The 14,758-nt window shown below is 42.9% G+C and overlaps 1 protein-coding gene and 1 pseudogene across 3 annotated transcripts in view; one reads left to right on the top strand and one right to left on the bottom strand.

The window, feature by feature from the left end:
- Window positions 1–14,758, top strand: part of ydjc (YdjC chitooligosaccharide deacetylase homolog) — a 42,837-nt gene that overhangs the window by 22,250 nt on the left and 5,829 nt on the right. For all 3 annotated transcript variants that reach the window (XM_086110418.1, XM_086110419.1, XM_086110420.1), the window contains exon 5: window positions 14,543–14,720. In XM_086110418.1, the coding sequence (XP_085966544.1) occupies window positions 14,543–14,720 (178 nt within the window). The remainder of the gene's footprint in view (window positions 1–14,542; window positions 14,721–14,758) is intronic.
- LOC147205570 (uncharacterized) lies at window positions 9,167–10,036 on the bottom strand (annotated as a pseudogene).

Raw genomic sequence — 14,758 nt, 5'->3', positions numbered from 1 at the left:
GCATACCAGAAATAAGAACCCAACGCTCCATCGATGCTTTTAAGCAAGACCCAGAAAAACAAAATTGGACCGAGGTGGACTCAAACGAAGACTCAAATACAGCGTTTGATGTATTTCAGTCTACCATAATCTTCCTATATAGTGGGGCAAATAAGTATTTAGTCAACCACCAATTGTGCAAGTTCTCCTACTTGAAAAGATTACAGAGGCCTGTAATTGTCAACATGGATAAAGCTCAACCATGAGAGACGGAATGTGGGGAAAAAACTCAGAAAATTACATTGTTTGATTTTTAAAGAATTTATTTGCAAATTAGAGTGGAAAATAAGTATTTGGTCAGCTACAAAGAAGCAAGATTTCTGGCTGTCAAAGAGGTCTAACTTCTTCTAATGAGGCTCCACTCCTTCCCTGTATTAATCAGGGATGAGATTTTTCCGCGTTTTGGCGGAATTCCGCTTTTTTTCCAGTCAAAATGGACCTATTTTACATTGTTCCAAATTCGTAAAAAGATTCTGGAGTGTGTGTGTGTGTGTGTGGGTCCGGACTTGTCTTCAACAGTTTCGGGGCTCGTAATGTTTACAAGTAACGTTTGCAAGCATCCATTTTGAATCCCGTTTTTTATCGCGAAGCGTTAGTTTGTCGTTACTTCCTATATGGGCTAAAACAAATGTCTGACGAATGTTGTGATTGGTTGCGATATCGGCAAATGCAAATCACAACCAATCCGTGTTCGCCTTCCTAAACCCCTTTCTCGCGAATGCCGAATGTTATCGAGACTCGCGACGAAGCTAAAGTGCGTCAGATAGATGCGGATCTGAAAAACACGTTTCGATGGGACTGGTTGGATAGAAAGCTGACAGTGTCCCCAGTAGGAAACGGGAAAGAGGAACCATTGTGCTTGTGTCGGATTTCGTGAAAAAGCTCGATGTCGCCGGTAAAGCTCTGTGTACAGTGTGTGACAATGTCACGCAACCTCGGTGAAACACCGAAAAAAGACATTTCTACTGAAAAGTAACTACTCGATCTCAAGCGCTTTTAGACAGCCTGGAGCATGTGTAAAAACAAGAGGAGTTGGCTAAAAAGAGACTGAGAGGACCAATAAGCGTTTAGCGCTTGCTAAAAAGCTTAAAAGGAAGAGAAAATACAGTATTCTAGTATGAAACTGTATATTGTTGTATATATTGAAAATAGAAATCCACTTTATATGATAAAATACATTCATAACCCATATACAGTACAGTAAACAGTGTGGGACTTCACTATCACTGCATGAGGTAAGAATCAACAGGTTTTTTTATCACATTTCCACAACACCTTATGAATACAAGTAATAAACAAATCTTAAATATGGCAGGGAATGTGTTTCCTTTTTTAGTTTTGATTTTGAGCAGCAAATTTGAAGTTACATATTGGTGCTCACCAGGAATGCATAAGCAAAATTGCACACATTTTCACTTGAAAGAATAGTGAACAATCTTGGGATTTTTTTTCTGTTAAAGTTTCAAATAGTGTGTAAATTGAATACACTTCATCTTCGGCATGTTAAGAGCCACTTTTGTAAGTGGCCCCGCCCCCATCCCGGCCACGCCCCGTCCCGGCCACGCCCCTTTCCGCTTTTTTCATCACTAGCCACTCTCATCCCTGATTAATGGCGCCTGTTTTAACTCATTATTGGTGTAAAAGACACCTGTCTACAACCTCAGTCAGTCACACTCCAAACTCCACTATGGCCAAGACCAAAGAGCTGTCGAAGGACACCAGAGACAAAATTGTAGACCTGCACCAGGCTGGGAAGACTGAATCTGCAATCGGTGAAATGCTTGGTGTAAATAAATCAACTGTGGGAGCAATTATTAGAAAATCGAAGACATACAAGACCACTGATAATCTCCCTCGATCTGGGGCTCCATGCAAGATCTCACCCCGTGGCGTCAAAATGATAAGAACGGTGAGCAAAAATCCCAGAGCCACACGGAGGGACCTAGTGAATGACCTACAGAGAGCTGGGACCACAGTCACAAAGGCTATAATCAGTAATACAATGCGCCGCCAGGGACTCAAATCTTGCACTGCCAGACGTGTCCCCCTGCTGAAGCCAGTCCACATCCAGGCCCGTCTGCGGTTCGCTAGAGAACATATGGATGCTCTAGAAGAGGACTGGGAGAATGTGTTATGGTCAGATGAAACCAAAATAGATCTTTTTGGTAGAAACACAAGTTCTCGTGTTTGGAGGAGAAAGAATACTGAATTGCATCCGAATAACACCATACCCACTGTGAAGCATGGGGGTGGAAACATAATGCTTTGGGGCTGTTTTTCTGCAAAGGGACCAGGACGACTGATCTGTGTAAAGGAAAGAATGAATGGGGCCATGTATCGAGAGATTTTTAGTGAAAATCTCCTTCCATCAGCAAGGGCATTGAAGATGAGACGTGGCTGGGTCTCTCAGCATGACAATGATCCCAAACACACAGCCAGGGCAACAAAGGAGTGGCTTCCTAAGAAGCATTTCAAGGTCCTAGAGCGGCCTAGCCAGTTTCCAGATCTCAACCCCATAGAAAATCTGTGGAGGGAGTTGAAAGTCTGTGTTGCCCAACGGCAGCCCCAAAACATCACTGCTCTAGAGGAGATCTGCATGGAGGAATGGGCCAAAATACCAGCAACAGTGTGTGAAAAGCTTGTGAAGAGTTACAGAAAACATTTGGCCTCCGTTATTGCCAACAAAGGGTACATAACAAAGTATTGAGATCAACTTTTGGTATTGACCAAATACTTATTTTCCCTCTAATTTGCAAATAAATTCAAACAATGTAATTGTTCTGTCCCCAATTTACAGTTAATCTAAGTTTGAATGTTTTATTTAAGTTACACTAAAGTAACGTTACTATTCCTATGCATAGTTAAGAGTATTTCTTTATGCAACGTAACTTTATTGATTCCATTGCAAACAGCATCATTCACAACCGGACGTGACGTCGTCAAAGCGGAAGACGCGTATGCGGAAGCAGGAAGTAGAGCGATAGATGGTCACCAAGAGAGAAACGTATGGTAGTCAAGTTTATTAATCCAGCACAATTCAGAGATTGAGAGAATTAGGATGCCTCCCGGACGCCTCCCTGGTGAGGTGTTCCGGGCATGTCCCGCTGGCAGGAGACCCCGCGGACGACCCAGGACACGCTGGAGAGACTATGTCACCCAGCTGGCCTGGGAACGCCTAGGGATCCGCCAGGAAGAGCTCTAAGAAGTGGCTGGGGAGAGGGAAGTCTGGGCTTCCCTCCTGAAGCTGCTGCCCCCGCGACCCGACCCTGGATAAGCGGTGGAAAATGGATGGATGGATGGACAATCCAGAGACAACATTTCACGCCTTTGGTAGCATCGTGGGTATGTACAAGTTCATGTCTTTATCGATGAGCAGTTCTGTCATGCTTTCTGATAGAAAATGCTGTTCCGCAACATGCATAAAAAGACATGTTAGGATTTGAGCTAGCGCTCGCTAATTGCATTAGCACGATGACGTCTTGCTCGTTTCGCGGTCAAGGCAATGTTAGCTAATTGGTTGTGAACGAAAAGCGTTTTTATATACACTGCGAATTCAGTTTGTTTTTTATTGTAACATCTGTGCATGGTGTGAATTGAGGTAATTTCGCCTCACATTGTATGTTACAGTTTCACCTTTTTCTCCATCATTAAACCTGTGGACTAAGAATAACGTCTTCAGAGTCGTGGTGTAGAAGATGAGTTTAGCTGACTGTCCAAATCTGGCCAAGCCAGTACAGTAATTTTCTGAGTTTTTTCCCCACATTCTGTCTCTCATGGTTGAGCTTTACCCATGTTGACAATTACAGGCCTCTCTAATCTTTTCAAGTAGGAGAACTTGCACAATTGGTGGTTGACTAAATACTTATTTGCCCCACTGTATGATAAACATTTTCCATTAACTAAAGTCTTCAAAAAGTATAAAGACCCAAGTAAGCCATGGATAACAAAAGGCATAGAAAATGCATGTAAAAATAAAAACAATTTATATAAATTGTTTATAAAATTGAGAACTAAAGAGGCAGAAAAAAATATAAGACCTTTAAAAATAAACTAGTAAATATTATAAGAACCAGTAAGAGAGACCATTATCATGCACTCTTAGAGCAGAATCAAAGTAACAAAAAATCAATATGGAAAATACTTAAGTAATCAAAAAGAGTCCTAAAAAAGTGGATTATCCAAAGTATTTTATAAAAGGCAAAAATACTATTATTGAAAAAACTGCAGAAATAGCAATTGAATTTAATGAGTACTTTGTCAATATCGGCAGTAACCTAACAAAACAAATTCCTGATCCAACAAACTTGTTTGAAATAGATCCGTAGAAAAAAACTCCTCCACGATGTTTTTTACTGCTGTAAAACAAGAAGTATCAAATATTGTAAGAACTTTTAAAAATAAAAAGTTAACTGATTGCTTTAATATTGATATGACAATAATAAAACAGATTATAGAATTTGTCATGCGACCTTTCACACACATATGCAACCTGTCATTCAAAGCTGGTATCTTTCCATCAAAAATGAAAATTGCTAAAAAGTGGAGAAAGACATTTGTTTACAAATTATAGACCAATATCACTACTACCACAATTCTCAAAAATATTCTCTAGCAGACTTGATAGCTTTATACAAAAACATGCGCTGAATCAATATGGCTTCAGGGAAAAACGGACCACCTCAATGGCAGTTATGGAGTTTGTGGAAGCAATCGCCACTAATATAGACAACAAAGAATTTACTGTTGGGATTTTCCTAGATCTAAAAAAAGCTTTTGACACAATAGATCATAGTATATTATTGAATAAACTAGAAATATATGGCATTAGAGGTGTAGCTTATAAATGGATAAAAAGTTATTTAGATAACAGATATCAGTACGTGCAGTTCAACAATAAAAAAATGAATCAACTGAATATCACTCATGGAGTTCCTCAGGGGTCAGTGCTTGGTCCAAAACTATTCATCTTATATATAAATGATATCTGCAAGGTCTCAAAACAATTTAAATGTGTCCTATTTGCTGATGATACAACTTTCTACTGTTCTGGAATAAATCTGAAACGGCTCCTGACAACCGTAGAAAATGAATTAAAAAACTGGTTGAACAGAAATAAATTGTCACTTAACCCTAAAAAAATCGAAGTTCATTGTTTTTGGCACAAGACCAATCAAACACCAAGCTAAAATTATGGTCAACTCAATTGAGATAGAAAGAGCGTATGAAACCAAGTTTCTCGGTTAGTAATAGACTCAAAACTATGTTGGAAGCCACATATCGATAACGTAAAAAGAAAAATAGCCAAAACCATAGGGATCCTCTACAAAACCAAGGAAGTGCTAAATAAGAGATCTTTGTACACATTATACTCTTCATTATTATTACCATATATGACCTACTGTGTGGAAATATGGGGAAATGTCTGTAAAACAAACACACTCCCTATTCTAAAACTACAAAAAAAGCAATACGAATTATTAATAGATCAAAATATACGGAACCCACAAATCCACTATTTATCAAATTAAACACGATGAAATGTTATGACCTGGTTGACTTTAAAATCGCCCAATTAATGTACAAAGCACACAATAACCTGCTCTGCCAAAACATTCTGAAGTTTTTCGATATTCGGGAAAGCTGCTATGATTTAAGAGGTACCAACTTATTCAAAAAACCCAAAACAAGAACAAACATCAAGCAAAGAAGTGTATCTATCAAAGGTGTTAATCTGTGGAATAATTTCGAAACGGGCGGATTTACGCCTGTTTCGCATTTCGAAAATGAGTAAATCGAAAATGAGTAAATCGCTAGCTGAGTTCAAAAACAAATTCAAGAAAATAGTACAAACAACCTACATCAATCAGAGTTAGGGTGATAAATTCTAAACATTAATTAAATACAATAATAAATCAGAATTAAGTTGATAAATAGAGAAAGGTAGTGCAAGATCCATTATGAATACAAGAGAAAATTGACACAAGAGTGCCAGGGTGTGTATGTATAAAATCCCGATACAAACCAAAAGTTGTAAAAATATCACGGTTAAGGGTAAAAGCATGAGCCTTTATGGAGACTTCTTCCTTCTTTCTTTTTCTTTTCAGATTGATAATAAAAATGATCTATTTACATATAAACACATAACACGGAGTAGGACTAGATACATTCTTTACTTCTTCCTACTCCCTTGAACATAATAATTGTGTTGAATGATGAGTGATTTCTCTTTCCTTTTACTATTTTACTTACCTTACTTTCTGTCAATTTATTACTGTATATGTTTTTATGTTCAATAAACAAACAACCAATAATAATAATAAAAGCATCAGTTCAGATCGCAAGCTGTAATTGCACAGATACACACAAATGTTTGTTTGTGTTTTTTACTCTACACCTCTCGCGATCCACTTGGGACTAGTCTGCGAGCTCCCGGTCGATCGCGATCGGCGTAATGGGCACTAGATCGTTGCTACACGATGCTGAAAGACTTCGACCAATCAGTTATACACGCAGCACTGGGCTTTTCTGATCATTCCCCAACCGCCGGTCCGCGGACCGGTCCCGGTCCACGGGGTCTTTGGTACCGGGCCGCACAATAAGAACTTAGATCAATTCCGTTGTATTTATTTTGGAATATGAAAGATATTTTACCTAGAAAAATTACCCGATTCTCCGTTACATACGTCTGTGTCACGCTTGACGCACGTCAAACCACGCTTCTCCGTCATGGGACTCATTACGCTAAAAACAAAACGCCGGAGCTTGCTAAATGAGTAAAATAAACTGCTGGAGATCGCAAATGATGGCGGCCTTAAAAGTACGTTCGAGACAACAACTCTGCCGGTGTTCTGGATTCAAGTTATGGCTTAATACTCTGAAATCGCCACAATAGCACTGTAGCTATTTCCGACATGCTACCTGTGTGAGGCGGGGGTTTTGTGCAGCAACGGCGACTAAAACAAAATTACGAAGTCGACTCGACATAAAGCACACACTTGAGGTGTCATTGTCTCCTCTTACCCCGAGATGGGACCGCCCGGTTGCAGAAAATAAAGTTCGGGGCTCACACTGATTCAGCATTGTGGTGAGTTGACATTTTCATGCACTTTGAATTTGCGTTGTATCGTATTTTGAAGGCATTAAACATTACAATAGCAATCAGAGTGTTGCGGCCAGATTAGATGCTCCTCGTGTTTATTATTCTCTCTCGAAAACACCACCGTGTTCATGCAGCTCTTACCATATTATTTTGTAGTATTTATCCGCCACACCTTAAATGCCGGTCCGTGAAAATATTGTCTGACATAAACTGGTCCGTGGGGCAAAAAAGGTTGGAGACCCCTGCTTTAATACACTTAATCACGACACACTGGCACAGACTCAAATGTGTAAAACCGGTTTTCAAGACTGTGAAGGGGTGGACCGATGAACCACAAAGCTGGTACGACAAGAATGCTTGGACTGCACTGACTGGGCATCTTTGGAACTTCAACTGGCAGCCTGGACTAATACACAGACACTGTAACATCTTATATCCGTTTCTGTGAGGACATGTGTGTACCAACAAAGTCCTTCTTCTCCTTCAACAATAACAAGCCATGGTTCACTGCCAAACTCAGGCAAGAAAGAGGCCACCTTTAGAAATGGAGATACGGCACTGTACAAACACACCCGAAACTAATTACACAGGAAATTAACATCGCAAAGAGAAGCTATGCAGAGAGGCTGCAAAAAACTGTTTTCTGCTCACGACTCTTCATCTGTGTGAAATGGCCTGACAGCAGTTACAAACTACAGGACACCATCTCCCCAAGCAGTGAACAATAAGGGACTGGCTGAAGATCTAAACATGTTTTTCTGCAGATTCGAAAAGGACCCCTCCACTTCCCACACCTGCCCACCCCACCAGAAACTACTTTATTTACACCCCAGACCCCATTCCCTACCCTGGAGCTCCACGAACAGGACATGACACAGTTCTTCAAGCAGGAGAAGATCAGAAGGCTGCCGGGCCGGATAAGATGACACCCTCCTGCATGAAAGTCTGCGGTGACCAGCTGATTTAAATCTTCACACAGATCCCTAGAGCTGTGTGAGGTCCCATCCTGCTTCCAACAGTCCACCATCATCCCCATCCCCAAGAAACCAGCAACATCGGAACGACAATAGGCCTGTTGCTCTGACGTCTGTGTTCATGAAGTCATTTGCCATGTACTGAACCAACTAACGAACATCACCCGGCCCCTGCTGGACCACTTGCAGTTTGCCTACGGCCGAACAGGTCTGTGGGTGACGCAGTCAGCATAGGGCTGCACTATATACTGGAGCACCTCAACAGCACAGGGACCAAAGCAAGTATCCGGTTTGTGGACTTAAGCTCTGCGTTCAAAACCATCGTCCCGGAACTCCAAGTTCAAGCTTCTCCAGTTCAGTGTTTCCCCTATGAACTGCCAGTGGATCCTCAGCTTACTCACAGGTAGGACACCACAGGTGAGGCTGGGAAGGACATCATCAACACGCACTGCGGGCCCCCCAAGGATACATCATCCTCTCTACGCTTCTCTTCTCTCTCTACTGCACTTCAGCACACCCAGCCGTCAAACTCACATATATAATAAAATTCCTTGTCTCACCCCTTGGTGGTTGTCCCCCATTCAGCTCGGGTCCTCTACCAGAGGCCAGGAAGCTGGAGGGTTCTGCGCAGTATCCTTGCTGTTCCCAGCACTGTGCTTTTCTGGACTGAGATGTCCGATGTTGTTCCCGGGATCTGTTGCAACCACTCATCCAGTTTGAGGGTCACTGCCCCGAGTGCTCCGACCACCACAGGCACGACTGTCACCTTTACCTTCCAGGCTCTCTCCAGCTCCTCTCTGAGCCCTTGGTATTTCTCGAGTTTCTCGTGTTCCTTCTTTCTGATGTTTCCATCACTTGGGATCGCTACATCCACAACAACAGCTTTCCTCTGCCCTTTATATATGATCACAATATCTGGTTGGTTCGCCATTACCATCTTGTCAGTCTGTATCTGGAAGTCCCACAGGATCTTTGCTCGGTCATTCTCCACCACTTTTGGAGATGTTTCCCATTTTGACCTTGGGGTTTCCAGTCCATACTTCGCATGTATGTTTCAGTAGACTATGCCAGCCATCTGGTTATGGTGTTCCATGTAAGCTTTCCCTGCCAGCATCTGACACCCTGCAGTTATGTGTTGGATCGTCTCAGGTACCTCTTTGCACAACCTTCACCTTTAGGTGTGGCATATTTGGGCATCTATGGCTCTGGTGCTCAGGGTATGCTCCTGAGCAGCCAGGATGAGTACCTCTGTGCTGTCCTTGAGGCCAGCCCTCTCTAGCCACTCATTGGACTTCTTGAGAGCAGCCACTTCAGTTATGGTCCGGTGGTACATCCCTTGTAGGGGCTTGTCCTCCCATGATGGTCCCTCTTCCAGCACCTCATCCTCTGTTCCCCATTGTCTGAGACATTCTCTGAGTATGTCATCCATTGGAGCCTTCTCCTTGATGTAATCATGGAGCTTGAATGTTTCATCCTGGACAGTGGCTCTCACGCTCACTTGTCCCAAGCCTCCTTCCTTACGGCTTGCGTACAGTCTCAGGGTGCTGGATTTGGGATGGAACCCTCCATGCATAGTAAGGAGCTTTTGGGTCTTAGCATCCGTGGTCTGAATCTCTTCCTTTGCCCACCTTATTATTCCTGCAGGTTATCTGATCACTGGCAGGGCATAGCTGTTTACTGCCCGGCTCTTGTTCTTGCCATTGAGCTGCCTTCTTTGGACTTGCCTAACCCGCTGGTGGTATTTGGCCATAGCCGCTTTCCTTGTTGCCAGTTCGAGGTTGCCATTGGCTTGTGGTAGACCAAGGTACGTGTAGCTTTCCTCAATCTTTGCTATTATTCTTTCAGGGAGTGAGACCCCTTCGGTGTGGACTACCATGCCTCTCTTAGTGACCATCCGACTACATTTCTCAAGCCCGAATGACATCCCGATGCCACTGCTGTAGACCCTGGTTGTGTGGATCAGGGAGTCTATGTCCCGTTCGCTCTTAGCATACAGCGGTGACTGATCGTAGATCCATTTCTGAGGCAGTATCCATAGCCTGTCTTGGCGATTCCTTGGCTTAGGGGGTTCAGTGTTGAGAGGGAAGAAATTTCATCTGTGCTGTATGTTTCACAAACAGTACATTTGACAATAAAGTTCATCCAATCCAATCAGTCCTATGCAGAACAGCAGTGGGGAGAGTGCATCACCTTGGTATATGCCACATTTGATAGACACTTGGGTAAGTGGCTTGCCATTGGCTTCAAGGGTGGTTTTCCACATCCTCATCGAGTTCCACAACGAAGGCTCTTAGGGTCCTGTTCACCTAATACAACTCCAAGCAGTCGGTGATCCATGTATGTGGCATCGAGTCATAGGCTTTCTTGTAATCAATCCAGGCTGTGCACAGGTTGGTATGTCGGGACCTGCAGTCTTGTGCGACTGTTCTGTCAACCAGGAGCTGATGTTTGGCTCATCTGGTATCTCTACCAATGCCCTTCTGTGCTTCGCTCATGTACTGATCCATGTGTCTACTTATCCATGTGTGATGAGGTCACAACTATGATGGTCTCGAGCTCCACGTCGCTGCCGCCTCAAGAACACCAGACACTAGGATGTGGCTTTTCTCTCTTTTTTTTATTGCCTGCAACACAGTATGGCGGGAGGGATAGGTGAAGTCACGGGGCTTTTCAGTCTCAAAAATAACCTGTGACTTCCCTGGTAGCTCTGCCTGAACTAAACATCATCCATAAGAAAACTAAATGCACAACAAAACAAAATATACAACATAGGTGATCGTATATTAACTATTTACCATAAAAGGGGAAAAAAACACACTTCCACTGGTATTTACGTGATGCCGCTGAACGCATCACATGCAGCAGAACGGCTGCGCAATGTACAATAATGGCGGCCGCGACAAACCGCGCGGGTACACGCCAGCCACACTGATAGCCAAATGAAAAATGACACGAAAGACTATATACAGTACAACCAAAAGGAAAGAAGCATTACCTGCAACACAGTATGGCGGGAGGGATAGGTGAAGTCACGGGGCTTTTCAGTCTCAAAAATAACTGCGCAACAAAAAAAAAACCCACCTGTTAACTCAATGGATAAAAACTTTCATTCGACAAAACTTAAATTAAATGACGACACAAAAAGCAATGTGGACTCGGAACAAATCAGGGAACTAATTAAATACACAGCACCGTAGAAAAAGGAAAAACAAAGTGACATATTGTAATTAAACTAGAAATGAATCCGGACCATCAATGAAACCTGACTTACCCTGTGACTTCCCTGGTAGCTCTGCCTGAACTACGGCGGGAAGCTGGTGCCATACTGTGCGCTGTTGCGTCACTTCCGTCATAATTTAATAAAAGCAATATATCACTCCGTTACACATGTGTCTACTTATCTTCGCTGCAATGATGCCTGACATGAGCTTCAGTGTTGTGGAGAGACAGGTTATTGGCCTATAGTTGGATGGGATTGCACCCTTTGAGGGATCCTTCATGATCAGGACTGTTCACCCTTCGGTTAGCCATCTTGGGTGAGTCCCATCCCTCAGAAACTGGTCATTTGTGCTGCTAGGCGCTCATGGAGTGCTGTGAGTTTCTTTAGCCAGTAGGTGTGGACCATGTGCTCTCTGGTGCTCTCCAGGTTTTCGTATCTGAGACTCTTTCCTGTATGTCTGCCACTGTTATGGTAACTGGGTTCTGTTTAGGGAGGTTGCTGTGCGCCTCTCTCAGTCATCAGCCATTGTGCACTGCTGTTATGTGCGACCTCCTTCTCCCATATGCCTTTCCAGTATCTTTCCGTTTCCAGTCTTGGTGGGTCTGCTCTGCTGTTAGAACCCTGCCACTGAGCGTACACTTTCGCAGGTTGTGTTGCAAACAGCCTGTTTATTTGTCTGGCCTCATTCTCTTTCGTGGACCTCTTCAGGCGACTGGACAAGGCTTGAAGCCTTTGTTTGGCAGTTTCGAGTGCTTCAGGTATGGTCATCTGGATGTACCTCTCAGGTATCGGCCTTTTCATCACACCTCTCTGGGCCTCCGCCAATTGACTCACATTTTTCCGTGCCGCCTTGATCTTAGCCTACAACAGTCTTTTCCATGGTGGGTAACGTATCTCATGGCTCCCATGGTTGCTCTTATAGCCAAGCATCTCTAGGATCACTGATGCTGAAGCGTATATCAGCTCATTGGTTTCCGTGATCGTTACGGTAGGGATCACCCTCAGTGCTGCATTCACACTTTCCATGAGACTTTCAGGTGGTTCTTCACATAGCCGTTGTAATCGGTTTCTAGGTTGTCCTGCTTTCATTCTCGCCATGATCTTAGCTTTCATATCAGTTGCTGCCTCGCTCAGCATTGCATTCATTGCCTTACCAAAGCTATCCAGCTGCTATATATATATATATATATAATATATACACACACACACCTGTATATATAATGCAGAAATTGATCAAATAAAAAGTCAGGACTGGATTGTGAAAAGAAACCCCAGCAACACAATCAATAAACTGTACACATCCATTTTCTGGATCACTGACCATCAGTATACTTGGCCTGTTGTCATACATTGTTATCATTGCTCCTTGCAAATGTGACCGATCAAATGATTGATTGCTGCTTTCATCTGGTGGGTAGTGGCTAGTTAACAGGGACTAAACTGCTAATGTTTTACGTGGGCAGGTTCTGCAAACTGTGCTCGCATTTTCATGCTTTCCACTTGATCACTACTTTTTCTAAGGGTTCAACAGGTTTCTTGTATTGACTTGACAACATACCCTGCACAATAGATTTCTCCTTCATGTTGCACTGGAGATACTACGAGGGGAGAAACTTCTCTTGTCAAAATAGCTTCATCTTCAGAAGTCATGGCTGCCCATCAGCCGCGCGTTTAGCAGTATGTTTGGTCAATTAATTACTATGACTTTCTATTCATTGCTTCTTCTTTCATCTATTGGCGATTCTGTTTATTTGAACTTGCCTTGTTAATCATGCTGCAGGTGACATAAACAGCCCAATGAATCTTTTTGGGATCTTCCTCGCCATTGAATTAAAGGAAAATCTGTGATCCTCAGTTCTGTTATCCTTTGTGTTTTCCTGAGGCTCAGAAAGCAAACTGGTTTGCCACTGTAGTTTAAAGCATTGAGGTATTCATAATTCCACATTTGTTATTTTATTCTTTGCCAAAGCAGTAGTATTAGTTATTTGCATTCAACCATTTCATTATTAATTTTCATTGACTCTTAATTGTGCACCGAACGTCTGTAATGCATGATTCACTTCCTCACATTGTTGGTCCGTCTGCTGCCTGTTGGCAACTGTGGTGCATAAGATTGTGCAATTGTATGTCAAATCAACCGACGTACCCAGAGAAAACCGACAGACATGGTGAAGTGAGTGTGAATGGTTTTGTCTTTGTGCCCTACGATTGGCTGGCAACCAGTTCAGGGTGTAGTCCGCCTATTGCCTGAAGTCGGCTGGGTGAGTCGGCCTCGTGAGGATAAGGCAGTTCAGACACTGGATGGATGGATGGAATAGCCACATATTGTAATTGTAAGCAAGGAAAACCATAATTCGTGGCCCTTCTGCTCACTGATGGTGACACAGTTTGGGAACGAACTGAATGGCAATCAGATTCCTCAAATGGAGACAAAACAAAATACGTACTAAAAATATTTGTTTTCTAACAAAAGTGCACTGACAAAGTATTAACAGAAATCGCTGGTCAAAAAGAACTAGGAAAGGCAAGACATGAACAAAAAGCGCCTGCAAAGGCTAGGAAATAGAAAATCCAAGATTATAAACAAAATGACTGGAGTCGTATTTCTTAAAACAAAAACATGAGCAGACTCAAAGACTAAATAACACATTTTACAAGGCGAGAGGCTCGAGAGCAAAAATGACAATGATGAGATCAAGATGTCTAGAAAACAACACTTGAGTGAGAGCAGCAACAAGGTCAATAATCCGACAGAGACTTGGCGCTTGGGAAGTCCTTAAATACATGGCTAACCTGATGACCAAATTAGCAGCAGGTGTGCATGCTGGAGTGAAGACCCTCCCCTGCCACCTGCTAGAGACATACAAGAACAGGACCATGACAAGCGGTTTTAGGAGCGACCTTCCAACTTTTTTATCGAGCTCCCACTGTTGATGTACAATGGCAATCAAACATGACACACAGCAAATACAGTTTTGCTCAGATAACCGTTTAAATCATGTCAGAGCTTTTGGAACCGAAGGCAACCCAAAATTAGGTGGCTATCTCCAAAACCCCCCCCCCCCAGAATGCTGTATAGCGTAACCTTTGAGTCACCACAGCTGAGTCACCACAGCCAGAATATTTTCAATGCCCCTTTGATGTCTCTATAGAGGCTTGTCTATTAAACAATACTGCCTCGTGAAATTAATTTATGATCTTGTGTTGCAGAGGTACGTGAGGTGTTTGCACAGGTCCTGTCAGATCACAGAATTCCATATACTCGTGTTCCAGTGGAGCCAGGTTTACACAGCTGCCAGTGGCTGCCGGCCCATCTCAAAAGATTCTACGCTCAGGTGGAGAAAGACGCTCTGGATTCTGTCCCTGTGTTCAGGCGTTATGGACTTAGGTGTGTAGGTATTAGGATTTCATTTAGGTGGTCCATGA

Source organism: Hippocampus guttulatus, chromosome 5 (genome assembly GCF_054856545.1).
Source record: "Hippocampus guttulatus isolate MCC_2025c chromosome 5, RoL_Hgut_1.0, whole genome shotgun sequence".
NCBI classification, from domain to species: domain Eukaryota; kingdom Metazoa; phylum Chordata; class Actinopteri; order Syngnathiformes; family Syngnathidae; genus Hippocampus; species Hippocampus guttulatus.
This window is presented reverse-complemented; position numbering and strand designations above follow the sequence as displayed.